General features: G+C 43.7%; 1 protein-coding gene across 2 annotated transcripts in view; it reads right to left on the reverse strand.

Annotated features, from left to right (window-relative positions):
• The window catches only part of SCARA3 (scavenger receptor class A member 3), a 46,703-nt gene that overhangs the window by 19,283 nt on the left and 11,844 nt on the right, over positions 1 to 15,576 (reverse strand). Inside the window, exons 2-4 of one of the 2 annotated variants that reach the window (XM_039217377.1) lie at positions 7,105 to 7,161; positions 5,598 to 5,717; positions 144 to 242 (exon numbers count right to left, since the gene is read on the reverse strand). In XM_039217377.1, the coding sequence (XP_039073308.1) occupies positions 144 to 242; positions 5,598 to 5,717; positions 7,105 to 7,161 (276 nt within the window). Of the gene's footprint in view, positions 1 to 143; positions 243 to 5,597; positions 5,718 to 7,104; positions 7,204 to 15,576 lie in introns of both variants that reach the window. The other variant, XM_039217376.1, reaches the window with a different exon arrangement.

Genomic DNA, 15,576 nt, shown 5'->3' on the forward strand with positions numbered 1-15,576 from the left:
ACTGCCCTTCCTTTGTGCCTAGAAGGTGGGTAAAAGCTGCCCTGCTCCAGGGCACCATGGTCTGGGGGGGAACACTCACCCCTCCCCAATTAACCCTGATCTTCCATCATTGTCATTAGCACATTTGGACACTGGACACTTACCTAGTCCTTGCAGATTTTCCTGCATAGACATAAGCTTCTTGTCATAGATGGCCTGGGCCAGGGAGATGTCTTCTGAGAGAGAATCAACTTTCCTGAAAACTGTATGAGAAATACAGATGAGAACGTGGGGCAGGGTTGTAGCTCAGAGAAACAGCAGTCTTTTGTTGAGAAGGCATTTTATCAACCTGTCTGCAACCAAGACCATTCACCCTTCTATGGGGCTGAAAGTGGTGGTAAGGGAAAATGCTTCTCATGGCCAGAGTTAACACATTCCTCAAAAATATCTATCTAGATGTAGATCTCTTTATACATCTCCCTTAAATATATATATATGTATGTATATATATTATATACTAAATCATTTATATGTAGTATGATACAAACATCAAAAGTTTGTGTGCATATATATACATATATATATATACACACAAATATATACACCCTTGTGCCTATATATATATATATATACATATATATCCATACATATATATATATATATATATATATATCCATCCCCATCTAGATTTTAAAACTAGGACCTGACCCCCCACAGGATACAATAGGAAAAATTAAGAAAAAATATAAAAATAATATAAAAATATGCTTAATCCTACCACTGATAGATAATAGCCATCAATATCTTCATGTATCTCTTAGACTCTTACTTATCTCCATAATCATCCTATAGCTACATAGATATACATATGCTGTTAGAAAACTTGAATGTTCTGAGTATCTCATCTGTTTTCTTTCATTTTGCTTCACTGGTATCATGTTATGGACATTTTCCCATTGAAGTTTAAATCGCTTTAAAATCATTACTTTTAGAGGCACCTGGGTGGCTCAGTTGCTTAAGCATCATGATCTTGCGGCCTGGGAGTTTGAGTCCTGCGTTGGGCTCTGCGCTGACAGCTCAGAGCCTATAGCCTGCTTCAGATTCTGTGTCTCCCTCTCTCTGCTCCTTCCCTACTCACACTCTGTCTCTCTCACTCTCAAAAATGAATACATTTTTAAAAATGTTTCAATCATTACATTTAATGTTTGTATCATACTGTATATAAATGATTTGGCAATTATATAAAAATCCTCTGTGGTTGGGGGACACTTAAGCCACCTCCCTTTCTGAGCCTACAAATAGACTTTAATATGTAAATATGACTAACACTTGTTCCTAGAAATAATCCTTATGTTTGACAGTTGTGTGTATAGGGTTATTCTCTTAGAATAAATTGCTGGAAGTAGAATTGATGAGTCAAAGGGCATTAATATTTTTAAATCTTTGATACATGTGGCCAAACTGACTCCTAGAAGAGGATTTATCAGCTTATACTGCATAGGGCAGTCTCACACCCTTCTCAGGGATCAGTGCTGGCCAGTGATTAGAGCACATCTGGCCAGCAGCAGGATCCCTACCTTTCTCTAGCAAGTGCCTGGCTGGAGGAGGAAGTGAGAGGAGAGCCCAAATAGGACAGAGGTAGACCAGATGTTTCCCACAGAGCCTACGAAGGTGAGCGCACAGGGATGGAATTAGCTCTACCAAGAGAGTTGGGTAATGCGACTTCTCGTCCACATTTGTCTCAGATTTGCTGGGTGACTTCGGGCAAGTCAATTAATCTTTCTGGAGCTCAACGGAATCATCTGTAAAAGGCAAGTATGAAGCTAGATGACTTCTAATGTTTTCTCAGCTCCAAAATACCATGATTCCAACTTTTTTGGAATCTCTGGGCTTTAATTAACATTGTATGTCTGAGAGCTGTTGAGACTTCATTAGTCACAGTGACACGGTAAAAGATCCTATGAGTAGTTCTATACCATTTTATTACACTAGCACTTATAGTTTATGGTATTTATTATTCCATTTGAGTCTCCCCCAAATTAAAATCCCTTGTATAGATAGGGAAACAGAGGTGCAGACTTTGATTCTTATTCTAATGCTTTATAAAATCTACCTCCGAGCCAATAGCCAAAGGCTCGTTCATATAATTCACACTGCTTATTTCTTCACAGAGCATTTCATGATTTGTAATTCTATATTAATTTGTTTACTGTTTTCCTTACTTTTTAGACCTTATTTTTTCTCATCTTTTCAAAATTGTGTCTTATAATGTATACTATCAAGAGTACACATGTATAACTTATAAATAAATAGGTGTATTTTACAGGTATGGGATTATTGGTTTTTTTCTTTTCCAATATTTAATTATAAAAATTTTCTTTTTTTATAATTTTTTTAATGTTTTATTTATTTCTAGGAGAGAGAGAGAGAGAGACAGCATGAGCAGGGGAGGGTCAGAGAGAGAGGGAGTCACAGACTCTGAAACAGGCTCCAGGTTCTGGGCTGGCAGTCAGCACAGAGCCCGATGAGGGGCTCAAACCCACGAACCACGAGATCATGACCTAAGTGAAAGTCGGACGCTTAACTGACTAAGCCACCCAGGCGCCCCTATAAAAATTTTCAAACGGAGTAATCAAAAGACTTGTACAGTGAATATCCTACTTGCATAGTAGACAGTGGTGTATTAACTGCCTACATTCTATAATTAACATTTTACTATAGGGTGCCTGGGTGGCTTAGTCATTAAGCATCTTAATTCGGCCCAGGTCTTAATCTCACGGTTTCTGAGTTGGAGTCCCACATTAGGTGAGCTCAAGTCCCCTTCCAGTGAACTTGAGCCCTGCTTCTGATGAGCCGGGCTTCTTTCACTATTTCTCTTCCCCTTGCTCACTTGCGCCCCCACTCCCAAAAAAAAACGCAAAAACAAAAAAAAAAAAAACAAAAAAACATTTCACTATATTTATTGTACATCTGTCCATTTTATCTTCTTATTCATTTACCAACCCATCTAAGTTTTTGATGAATTTTAAATCAAAATTTTTTACTGATGGGGTGCACAGTCAAAAATAAGTTCACAGGTTACTGCTCTAGACCAAGGGTTGGCAAAGTAGGATTTGTGTAATATGTAATCTAACCCAGTCATTCTGTTGGAACACAGCCACCCCCATTCATTTTCATATTATCTCTGGCTGCTTTGGCTGTATAATGGCAGCAAGGTTTTGACAAACACCATGTGTGGCCTATACATCCTAAAATATTTACTACCTAGCCCTTTACAGAAAGTTTGCCAAACCTTGCTCCAGATTACAAGCTCCATCACGGCAAGGCCTATGTTTTATTAAGCAGTACATGCCCAGTGCCTAATACAGTTCTTGGCTGATAGTATGCATGCAACAAATACCCGATTACATGAATAAGTGGATTCTCCATTTCCCTGTGAGGAAGACTGATTTTGCTCAGTCCTCCAGACTTTATCCACAGTCCTGACCTTAATGCCTCGACGAGGACTATCCATGTACATACTCACAAATCTCTAGTCATTCATTTGACGAATATTATTGGGCACCTACCAGCCAGGCCAGGACGGTGCCCGCTCTGCTCTAGGGACTTGGGAGATCCAGGCTGGAGGCAGAAGCACAAAAGGAAACCTAAAGTTCTCCCTGGAGTCCCCAAGTGCACTCCTCACCCCCAATTATTATGATCTCCTAAGCATTCATTCTGGATCTTGGGGCAAATCATCTCACCTCTCCAGGTAAGTGGAACGAGGGCAGCCTCCCACTTTGGGGCTGGTGGAGATGACTCAGGTATCATGTATACGACAGTGCTGGCAGCTGGTGGACACCTGATGACTGTCCATGCCCTCTGAAGGGTAGCTGTGCCTGTGTTCCACTCTCGGCTCAAGTTAGTGGCTACCGGAGCTTTATTCACAGTCCTGCGCATGCCAGGAACTGAGGCCCTGAAAGGCCTGACCACCTCTGGAGGTTCTCTGATGTCTGGTCTGCTACCTCAGAATGGCGGGCCACAGCTCCCCCCTCCTCTGGCCCAGGATTTTGGTCACTTTCTGAGAGGCCAAGCTTCATGAAGTGATTCAGCAGAAAGAAGTAGGGTCAAACCAGGTGAGGGGCTTGGAAATTTCCAGAAATCAGTGGTCCTCCAACCTAGCTGCATGCTGGAATCACCTGAGAAGCTTCTATAGTTTAGTAAGCCCTGGTTCCTACCCAGAGATGATGATCTCACTCAGATGGAGCGAGGAGCCCTGCCATTAGCATTTTTTTTTTATATGAATACATTTTTATTTTTTATTTTTTATTTTTTATTTATTTTTTTTCAAATAGTTTATTGTCAAATTAGTTTCGACATAACACCCAGTGCTCATCCCCAAAGTGCCCTCCTTCATGCCCATCCCCCCCTCCCCCCCACATCCATCAGTCCTCAGTTTTTGTCAGCATTCAAGAGTCTCTCATGGTTTGCCTCTCTCCCTTTCCCCCACCATTTCCGCCCTTCTTCTCCCCCTTGGTCCTCCGTCAAGTTCCTCCTAATCCTCCTATACGTGCAAACATATGGTATTTGCCATTAGCATTTTAAGTGCCTTTTAATGGGCAGGCAAAACTGAGAGGTGCTCCCTCTGACGGCAGAATGTAAGGGCCTCATCTTGGTGCTCACTTTACCTGGCACGATGTAGGTGCTTGGCTTGTGTTAGATTCATCAACACCGTTAGGATTCCTGCAATATGACTAGAGTGTCCATTCAAGTCATGCCCTCAAGCCAAGCAAGCCAGTGGCTGAATATCTTTAGCCAGGGCTGGGACCAGGTGCTCCCATTCAGGGAGGCACACACCCTCACGGTCACACAATGCAGGGCAGCACCTGGATTGAGGCACCCCACCCTGTTCCTCACTTGTCTCACCTGCGTCCTGGCCTTGTCCCTGATATCTCGTCCACAGGAGCAAACAAATCTACTGGGTGTCCTTAGTAAAGACATCTAGATTTTTTTTTAATCTGAAGCTGAGTGCAACAAGACTGCAGTGAGAAGCTGTCACATTTGTTTCCCTCAGTTCACCGTAATCTATTAGCATCCAGAAGGCAGGGGTGCCTGAACCTGACTGAGCACCATCATGTGGGTTGGCCACCATACAGGCTGTAGTGCTTCTGAGAGCCACTGAACTCCAGGTCCCTGGGCTTTGCCTGCAGGACTCTGATTTAATAGGTCCAAACGAGACTCTGGAATTTGCATTTTAACAAATAGTGGGGGCGATCCTGATGCAGGCAGGCATCCAACCTCACTTTGAGAAACACTCAAAAGACCATGGAAGGGGCTTAAACATGACCGATACAGAGATCTCAACCCTGGATGGACATTACCTGGGGTGGGGTGCAGAAGCAACATTTTTTAAAGCTCCCAGGTGATTCTAACACATAGTGGAAACTGGGAACCACTGAGCTGGTTCTGTCCTCTCATTCTACCAGAAGGAAAACAGAGCTCCCGAAAGGTTGCTCAAAGCCAAACAGCTATGAATTGACCAGAAATCAGGGCCAGTCTTTGAAGTCTGAATCAAGTCTGAAGATTCCCTAGCCAGAAAGATGCTGGAATCCTGGAGGCTGCTGGGAGCCTGCACTAACCCAGAGAGGCCAGCACAGCCACAGCCACCAGTAGCAGGGCCAGGAAGAGGTAAAGGATCCGCACCGACGTGTGCAAAGACAAGTTCTTCTGACAGCGGCTGCAGCGAGGCCTCGGCCGGCCTGTTGGAGGACAAAGGAGACCCGTGGCTGATGCCGCAGATGAAGGGACAGTTTCATGGTCCTGCTCTGACCTGTCTCATCTCATATCAAACCAGCCTCAGAAAGGGAGTTGTTCTCCATCCTCATGTCTACCCATCTCACTGTGTCTTGAGCTTTGAGAAATAGAAGAGACCAGAGTCGGGGTCTTCTGAGAACAGCCCCACAACTGCCACCAGTCTCTTATGGCAATGTCAGTCAGCCCATGGTGTGGGGAAACACCTTTTCCCAGTACATTGGCCTTACGATGGTCCATAACGTGGGTCACTACTGGATGACCAGCTTGTTCCAGTCTGCTTCTGACTTTCCAGGCTTTAGCACTGAAAGTCCCCTGTCGTGGGAATTCCTCAGCTATGGGGCAAACCAGTCACACACCCTGGGAAACCCCTCAGTCCCTAAACTTTTCAGGTAACAAGCAGCTCTCCTGGAAATGGAATGAATGGTTCCAATCCACCAGTTAGGTCCCTGGTATGAAAGAAGAAGAAGGAAGCCAGGTCTTCCTGACTACTCAGGGACATGGCCAACGTCCGGCAGTCAGGCAGTGATATTCCCAGTTGTGACATTTCTAAGGTGGATTCGACTTCAGCTGCATATTATGAGTACTGAGAATGTTTTAAAACTCCTGGTGCTCTTTTCACATTCCAGACCAAAAGAAATCAGAATTTCTGAGGGCTGGTCGCAGGCATCCTGGGGTGGTTACAATATACAGCCAATGTTGGGGCACTTGGGTGGCTCAGTCAGTTGGGTGTCTGACTAAGGCTCAGGTCATGATCTCACTGTTGGTAGGTTCGAGCCGTGCGTTGGGCTCTGTGCTGACAGCTAGAAGCCTGGAGCCTGCATCAGATTCTGTGTCTCCTCTCTCTGCCCTTCCCCTACTCATGCTCTGTCCCTTGCTGTCTCTCAAAAATAAACAAATGTTATAAAAATTAAAAAAAAAAATACAGCCAAGGTTAATAATAGCTCCTCTAATCTATACCAGAACCCACTGAGAAGCTCTACTCTAAGTAAAAGTTTAAGTGTCATTGGTTTCTGACACTATCCAAATGCCTAGCTGGGTCCTGTAAGCCAAGTGGGTGAGCCACTTGGGTGAAGGGGACATTTCTGGGCCAGCTAGAGGACAGGTCCTGGGGAAAACGGCAGAGGTCCCTGACAGGTCTCAGGAGGAGCCCTGGAGACAGACGTCACTTGTGTCAGACTTTGACATCATCCATACTATATATCTCAGGTCTATGCAACTCTGCCCTTCCACCCTCCAGGAAGCAGTGGGGAAAGGATTTTGAAGCCATGTAGAGAGATAAGTCAGCAGCCTGGGGAGGGGGGTATGGAGATAAGGGGGCATGCAAGACCTTACCCTCTTGTGTGCATGGGAAGGTCGGCATGTCCTCGTCATCCCCGGCCAGCTCCTCTTCTGTAACACACAATGCATCTCTGTCGCCAGTGGCTGACCTCACTGTGATGGAGCCAGTGCTGTCAGACCCGGGGCTGGAACCTCAAGCCATGCCCACCCCTCAACAGCTGCCCAGTTTGCTTAAAATTCCCACCGCCATGCCCACCCCCACCCTCGAATCCAAGTCAGCCCACTCGAGCTCCAGGTGACCTGGAGGAAAGGGGAAGGGGGAAAGGGATAAGAATCAAGGGACTGAGGAACTGTGATGTCCCAACACCTCTGGGTAAGGAGATTTCCCAAAGACCAGCTCTGCTGCCTCCTCTCTCTGCACCTTACTCAAAGACCTGGGCTGGACTAAGAAGGAATAAGAGCTGGCTGCTTGATCCAGCTCAGCATCCTTCCATTCCCTGGCACATGCTCCACGGTCAAAGGTGAATCTGCAAGATTCTAAGTCCAGCCCAGCTGGGGAGCTGCAGAAAGGAGGAAGTGGGAACAAAGAGAATACAAAATGGCCAAAATGATCACAGACCTCTTCTCACACACTGCCTCATCCAGGACCTGCCGGGGTGTGGAAAGAACCAGGGGAGGGGCAGGTCTCCTGCGGGAAGGCTGATCTGGCACTCATTCCTGGGGTCACATGTTCCCTAAATAAGACCTAGGTGATGGATTCTCTCTTTCAGAAGATTCTCTTGTTCCCCCAGATACCTCATACCACCTCCTCCTTCCAAGACCTGGTCTTTTATAAATGATGAGGAGAAAGACACCCAAAATAGGCAGAGTGAGCCAAATTTCCGACTGGGTGTTTAAGGACCGAGCTAACTAGTACTTTTGTCCTGGGAAGTGTGGGTGTGTGGGGTGGGCGGTGATGTACAAGCTGATCATGACAACTGAATTCCTGGGAGATAGCTGTTAAGGGGATTTTTAAAAACTATGCCTGAAAATCTGGAGGCAATAAAGGGAAAAAAAAAATAATACATTCGACCACATGACAATAAAATAAAAATGCTTTTGCATGACCAAAAAAAGTCCATGACAAACTGGAAGAAAATATTCATAGCACATATCATAGATACACAGCTAGTATACCAAGTTTATAAAGAGCCTTAAAACATTCTGGAAATGGAATTAATCCAGTAGTCACAGAATACAAAATCAATGTACAGAAAGCTGTTGCATTTGTATACACTAATGATGAAGCAGCAGAAAGAGAAATTAAGGAATCAATCCCATTTACAACTGTGCCAAAACCAATAAGGTACTCAGAAATAAACCTAATCAAAGAGGTGAAAGACCTCTGAAAACTGTAAAACACTGATGAAAGAAATTGAGAACAACATAAAGAAATGGAAAGACATTCCATGCTCACAGACTGGAAGAACAAATACTGTTAAAATGTCTATACTACCCAAAGCAATCTACACATTTAACACAGTCCCTATCGAAATAACAACAGCATTTTTCACATAACTGGAAATAATGATCCTAAAATTTGTATGAAACCACAAAAGACCTTGAATAGTCAAAGCAACCTTGAAAAAAACAAAACTAGAGTATTACAATTTTAGACTTCAGTTTATACTACAAAGCTGTACAAACATGGTACTGGCACAAAAATAGACACACTGATCAATGGAACAGAAAAGAAAACCCAGACATAAGCCCATAATTATATGGTCAACTTATCTTTGACAAAGCAGGAAAAATACATGCAATGGGAAAAAGTCTCTTCAACAAATGGTAGTGGGAAAACTGGAGAGCAGTATGCAAAAGAATGAACCTGGACCATTTTCTTACACCCTACACAAAAATAAATTCAAAATGGAATTCAAAATGAAAATTCATTTGTAAATGACATATCTGATAAAAAGTCAATATCCAAAATACATAAAGAACATCTAAAACTCAACACCCCAAAAGTGAATAATCCAATTAAACATGGACAGAAGACATAGACATTTCTCTCAAGAAGACATCCGGATGGCCAATAGGCACATGAAAAGATGCCAACATCACTCATCATCAGGAAAATGCAAATCAAAACCACAATGAGATATCACTTCACACCTGTCAGAATGGCTAAAATCAAAACACAAGAAACATAAGTGATGATGAGGATGTGGAGAAAAAGGAACTCTCTTGCACAATTGGTAGAAATGCAAACTGGTGCAGCCACTGTGGAAAACAGTATGGAGGCTCCTAAAAAAGTTAAAAATAGAACTACCCCAGGATCCAGTAATCACACATTGGGTATTTACCCCCTCAAAAGAATACAAAAACACTAATTCAAAGGCATACATGCACCTGATGTTTATTGGAGCATTATTTACAATAGCCTAATTATGGAGGCAGCCAAATGCCCATCGATAGATGAATGGATAAAGAAGATGTGGTGTATATACACACAATGGAATATTATTCAGCCATAAAACGAATGAAATTTTGCCATTTGCAGCAACATGGATGGAGCTAGAGCATAATTCTAAGTGAAATAAGTCAGTCAGGGAAAGACAAATACCATATGATTTCACTTGTATGTGGAATTTAAGATGTAAAACAAATGAGAAAAGGAAAACAAAAGAAAGACAAATCAAGAAACAGACTCTTAACTATAGAGAACAAACTGATGGTTACTGGAAGGAAGGGGGGTGAAGGGATGGATGAAAGAGGAAAACCAAAAACCGAAAATAATTTAGAAAAATGGACAAAAGACCTGAACAGGCGATTGTGGAAAGAGCTAAAAAAAAAAAAAAAAAAAAAATGTCCCCTAAGTATTTCCAATTATGCAATAAATAAGCCATGGGGATAAAAGGTATGGCATAGGGAATATAGCCAATGGTATTATAATAGTGTTGTATGGTAGCTACACTTGTGGTGAGCATAGCATGATGTATAAACTTGTCAAATCACTATACTGTACACCTGACCCTAATGTAACATTGTGTGTCAACTATACTTCAGTTGGAAAAAAAAAAGGTACCCTAACCAAATGAAAAGACATTCAACTTTATTCATAAGACAAATGTAATTTAAAACTACAGTGTGAGGGGGGCCTTGATGGCTCAGTTGGTTAAGTGTCTGACTTTGGCTCAGGTCACGATCTCGCAGTTCACGAGTTCGAGCCCCACATCAGGCTCTGTGCTGACAGCTTGGAGACTGGAGCTTGCTTCAGATTCTCCCTCTTGCTACCCCTCCCCTACTCATGATCTCTCTCTCAAAAAAAAAATAAGCATTAAAAATGTTTTTAAACATTAAAAAATGTTTTTTGAAAACATTTCTCAACTATCAGATTGGCAAAAATGCAGAGGCTGACAATATACTCCACTGGCCAGGGTATGGGGAGTTGGGGTGGAAATGCAAACAGACCAGACCTGGTGGAGGGGAATTTAACATATACATTTGACCCCACAATCACACATCTATAAATTTATCCATAATATATACCTCCAACAATCTGAAAACATATATGACAAGGTTATTTACTGCAGGATTATTTGTAATTGCAAAAACTGAGATCTAAATGTTCAAGCAGGGGTGGGGGTGGTTAATGTACTATGGTTATATACACACAATGGGACCCTATGCATCTTATACAAATGAATAAGGAAATCTCTATCAACTGACATGGAGTGATTTCCAGGGGATATTCAATAAAAACAGCAAAGTGCAAATATACAGTATGCTACCTTTTTTGTAAAGAAGGGAAAATAAGAAAACATGTATATATCTGCTTATTATTAAAAGAAGAAACACAGGAAGGAAAAAAACAAAAACAAAAAGTTGTTTTCTATAAAAGATGGGATGGGGGATGGGGTGAAAGGGACACAGAAGGAGTGGCATTTCTCTGAGTGAAACTTTTTGTATAGTTTTGACTTTTGAAAACATGTTGATATTTTACACATTCAAAAAATTAAATTTTATTGATTAAAAAAACCTACCTAGACCCAAATGAACCTTCTTACATTTTGAATGAATACAAAGCATACTGAAGGAAAGGAAGAACTAACCTAATAAATTAGCTAAATTATTTAATCTAAGTAAACTAAATAAATTAGTTCTGACTATGTAATCTTTATCTGGGATATAGCAGGATATACCTGGGGAAGTGCAAACAAATATTAAACTTATAAAGTAATTTTATTTATTATTGTAGCATGGGTAAAGCAATTCTTAAATTATTTTAGATTAATTCAAGACTGAGCAAATGAGGGGTGCCTGGGTGGCTCAGCTGGTTAAGTGTCTGACTTTGGCTCAGGTCATGAACTCACAGTTTGTGAGATTGAGCCCCGTGCCAGGCTCTGTGCTGAAGCCTGGAACCTGCTTCAGATCCTGTGTCTCCCTCTTTCTCCCTGTCCTCTGCTCACACACCACACACACACACTCTCTCTCTCTCTCTCTCTCTCACTCAAAAATAAATAAACATTAAAAAAAATTTTAATAATTATTAAGAGGCTGACCATTATCAAGTGCTTGCTAGCTATTCTTTTCCATGTATTGTCTATATGTAGCCTTTGCTCATTTTTCCATTGAGCTCTGGATTTTGTGTGTGTGTTCAAGGCTTTCATAAGAATATAACATTTTATTATGTGTCTTGCAGATGTTTCAATATATTTATTTCTAAACTGCTAAAGCTTGTGTGTGCACAGCTCCAGGGGCCACCAGAGTGCCTACCAGAGGGAGGGGATGGGGTGGGGAGATGTGGAAGGGCATCCACACTAAATGACAGAATCCGGAGGGATCTCTATTCAGGACTCTTTCTTCCAGAGGTGATTTCCTTGACTTTTGCCAGGTGCCAAGGGAACAACCAATTCAGGACCACTGCAGTTTGCTTTTTAAAACTGGCTTGCCCAGGGCGCCTGGGTGGCTCATTGGGTGAAGCATCCAACTTCATCTCGGGTCATGATCTTGCAGTTCGTGGGTTTGAGCCTTCAGTCTCTGTGATGACAGCTCAGAGCCTTGGGTCTGCTTTGGATTCTTTGTGTCTCTCTCTGCCTCTCCCCCACTCAGACACACACTCTCTCTCTCTCTTCTCTCTCTCTCTCTCTCTGTCCCTCTCTGTCTCTTGAAAATGAATAAACATTAGAAAATTTTTAAATAAATAAGTAAATAAAATTGGCTTGCCCAAGTGCATACTGAATATAAACTGGACCCCCAGACCCTTGTGAGGGCAAGCCTATATCTACCTGGCACAGCCCTTTCCACCCTCTGGACTCTCTGGACACATGCAGTTTCCTTGTCAGCTCTCTGACAGGTGGATTCCCCCACCCCACTCAGCCTCTCACTCCTCCCCTCCCCTTTTTCCAAGGAGCAGACTAGCTGGGTTGAGCTTCAAAATGCCACAGGTACTGGCATTGACCAACCAGTAGGGAGACTGCGACCAATCAGAAAAGACTGGGGCAAGAGCAAAAACAAAAACAAAACCCCCCAAACCAGGCAGAATGGCTGTCCCAGAGTTTCACAGGGTGACAGTGTGACAAGCTTTATGGTGGGTGTCTTCGAGCTGGCTGCCCTCCTGGTGCCACTTACAGCCTTGCTCCTGACAATCAGCTTCTGTGTTTGTGAACCCATCTGTCTCAGCTCCTAATTTGAATTCTTTTTCTTGGTCTTTGGAAACGTCCTCAGTTTTCTTTCAACTTAACCTTGGCATTTGGTTAAACCTTGTAGTTTATCTAGGACAAAAGCCTCATCTCCCAAGAATATTTTAAGCCAGTAACACTAGAGGTAGAAGCTTGAAGTTTTGTTTTAGTTTCTTCCCTTTTTCAATGTGATGAAAATTTGGGTCTTGCCTTGTGGCAATCTTCACGACAACCCTATAAACTTTACAGTCTCAAGTATCACTTCCATGGACAAAAAGACTGAGGTTCAGAGAAGTTAAGAATGTTACTTAACAGCCTACAGAATATGTGGTGAGGCTGAGATCTGAACTCAAACATCTTTTCAGCCATGCTTACCGCCTCCTCAGAGTAATGAGCAAAGGTCCCCCAATGCCAAGTGACCCTGCTTCTTTTTTTTTTTTTTAAATGTTTTATTTATTTCTAGGAGAGAGAGAGACAGCATGAACAGGGGAGGGTCAGAGAGAGAGGGAGTCACAGACTCTGAAACAGCCTCCAGGCTCCGAGCTGGCAGTCAGCACAGCACAGAACCCACGAACCGCGAGATCATGACCTAAGCAAAAGTCGGACGCTTAACCGACTAAGCCACCCAGGCGCCCCCAAGTGACCCTGTTTCTGGAACAAGGTGAGAGGGTAGAAGGGACAGGGCTCAGGGGCTCTGCCAATGACCTGGAAGCAGCCTGAGGGACACTGAGACCTCATTTCCCAAACGCTGTGCAGTTGTGACCACCGATCAGCTTAGGAGCCAGGAGGCAGAATGGGCGAGAACATTGGGTAAGTGAAGGCAGCCCTGAATGGGCTCAGGAGGGGAGGGACTGAGAGTGACCCCAAATTAAAGATGCCACCATCACTGCCATGCATGCCTCCTGCTTAACCTCCAGGTCACAGCATATATGTCACTTCCTAAGTGGCCTTCCTTGAGCTCGCAAATGGGAATAGTCAGTATTCTCCATGCATTGTGTGCTCTGTCTCCCAACTGTAGAAGGCAATATACTTTTTATTATTTACTCAGTAGCTCTGTTCCCCAGTGTGTACGATCTGAGGCCAGGGAGTATGTCTGTCTTATTCACTGCTTTGTCCAAAGACCCTTGTGCAGTATATGGCACTGAAACATGCTCAACACAATTTTCAATGAATTTAGGAACAATTTTACATTATGCTTCCCAGTAGTAGGTGGGTCTATGCTCGCCTGGGGAACTTCCTGGGAGCTTGGTCAAGAGCCCAGGTTAGTGCCCCACTCTCAAAGATTCTGAGTTATTCTAGGGGGAGGGGGGAGAGCTGGGCTCATATCCATTATTGCATTCGGTCCTTATGACTAGCCTGAGAGAGAAACAAGGTGAGACGTTATTCTCCCCACTCTCCAGGTGAGGACACTGAGTTGGGGCCGGGGGGTTATCTTTTAACACCTGGCTAAAGTAACAGAGCCAGCTAGTGGCAAAGCCTCCTGAATTCTGGTTGTTTTCCCATCCACAGTGATGAACTCCAGGTAGCCTCTCTCTGATAGAGCTAGTGTATTCTCATGTGTGTGTGCATGAGTGTGTGTGTTGTGTGTATGTGCGTGTGTGTGTGTGTGTGTGTGTGTGCGTGCACCTTTGAGGAGGGCGGGTACAATGGCAGAAGGAGGGCTAACATGGCAGGTACTACTGATCACTTCATAAACAGCCTAAGAAATCGATGTTTTCAGCCCAGTGTTGTACCTTAGGCTGTCATCATGCCATCAATCTGCCAATAGTTTATGAGGGTAACTGTGCCTAGGGAGTTACCATGATTACCAGCCCTTTCCCATAAATGGAAGCCTCAGATGAGGTAGGCTAGGATCCCTTGGTGCCTTCTATGCTCCATCTGACCAAAACCTCACCCTAACATCTCAGCCCCAGATGATCTCAGCCAGAACCACGCTGTGTGCTGTCGGATTTACCGCCACCATGGTCCCTGGGGGAGGTATTCCTTCCATTCGTTGGAGCAGAAATGCCTTCAAGGCCTTCCTGCCCGTTTCTCATTTCTCTCCACCCCTTGATGGTGCTTCTCTGCCCTCCCTTGTGGCTAGGCCTCCTCCCTGTTCTGGCTCCAGGGCCAATTTCATCACTTCGCTGTTTATAGCCTTTGCAAGGGATCTGGGAGAACTTAAATCAAGCAAGCCTGACACTGACCTTCAGCAAACACCCCCTCCAAAAGCTCACAGCTTTGTCAAAACTTTGCTCTCCCACTGAGGGCCCCCCAAATTGGCCATCATTAGCAAGTGAGAATTAACCAAGACCCTGTTCCAGTACTCTGAAGCCCATGGGCAGGGAAATGACAGTTGCCAGTTGGCTCTCTGTAAATGAGGGGTTCACAAGTGCTTGGCGCCGTTCCCTCTGTTGACATCTCAGCTCCATAGCTCACACCCTTCCGGATCCCCAAAGGGGTATCCTCCTCTTTCTAATCCTTTGGACTTCCTGTTCACCAGTACAGAGCCCCAGGCCTTGGGGACCTCTAATTTACCTATGTCTGGAATGCTGTAGCAACTCTCCACTTCAGCCTTGTTCATTTTAATGAGACCATAATCCAAAGCATTTGGGAGGCTTTTATAAGCCAAGCCCTCTGCAAGCACGGGCTCATTATATTCACATTACACCAAGATTGTTCCGGTCAGGGGACAGGGGGAAAAAACAGACTTAAAGAATTGGGAAAAGCTTGGCTTGAGGATACAGAGGCTATGATTGATCAGAGGATGATTGATTAGACAGGAGTCTGTACTCTCTCCTTGCACTGGGCCAAACAGGGTCGATAGACACAGAGGAAGAGAATTTTCCTCCCCTTCTCTGTCCCCCATGCCTGCCTGTTCCTA

Source organism: Hyaena hyaena, unplaced genomic scaffold, assembly GCF_003009895.1.
Source record: "Hyaena hyaena isolate Hyena2069 unplaced genomic scaffold, ASM300989v1 scaffold_682, whole genome shotgun sequence".
NCBI classification, from domain to species: Eukaryota; Metazoa; Chordata; class Mammalia; order Carnivora; family Hyaenidae; genus Hyaena; species Hyaena hyaena.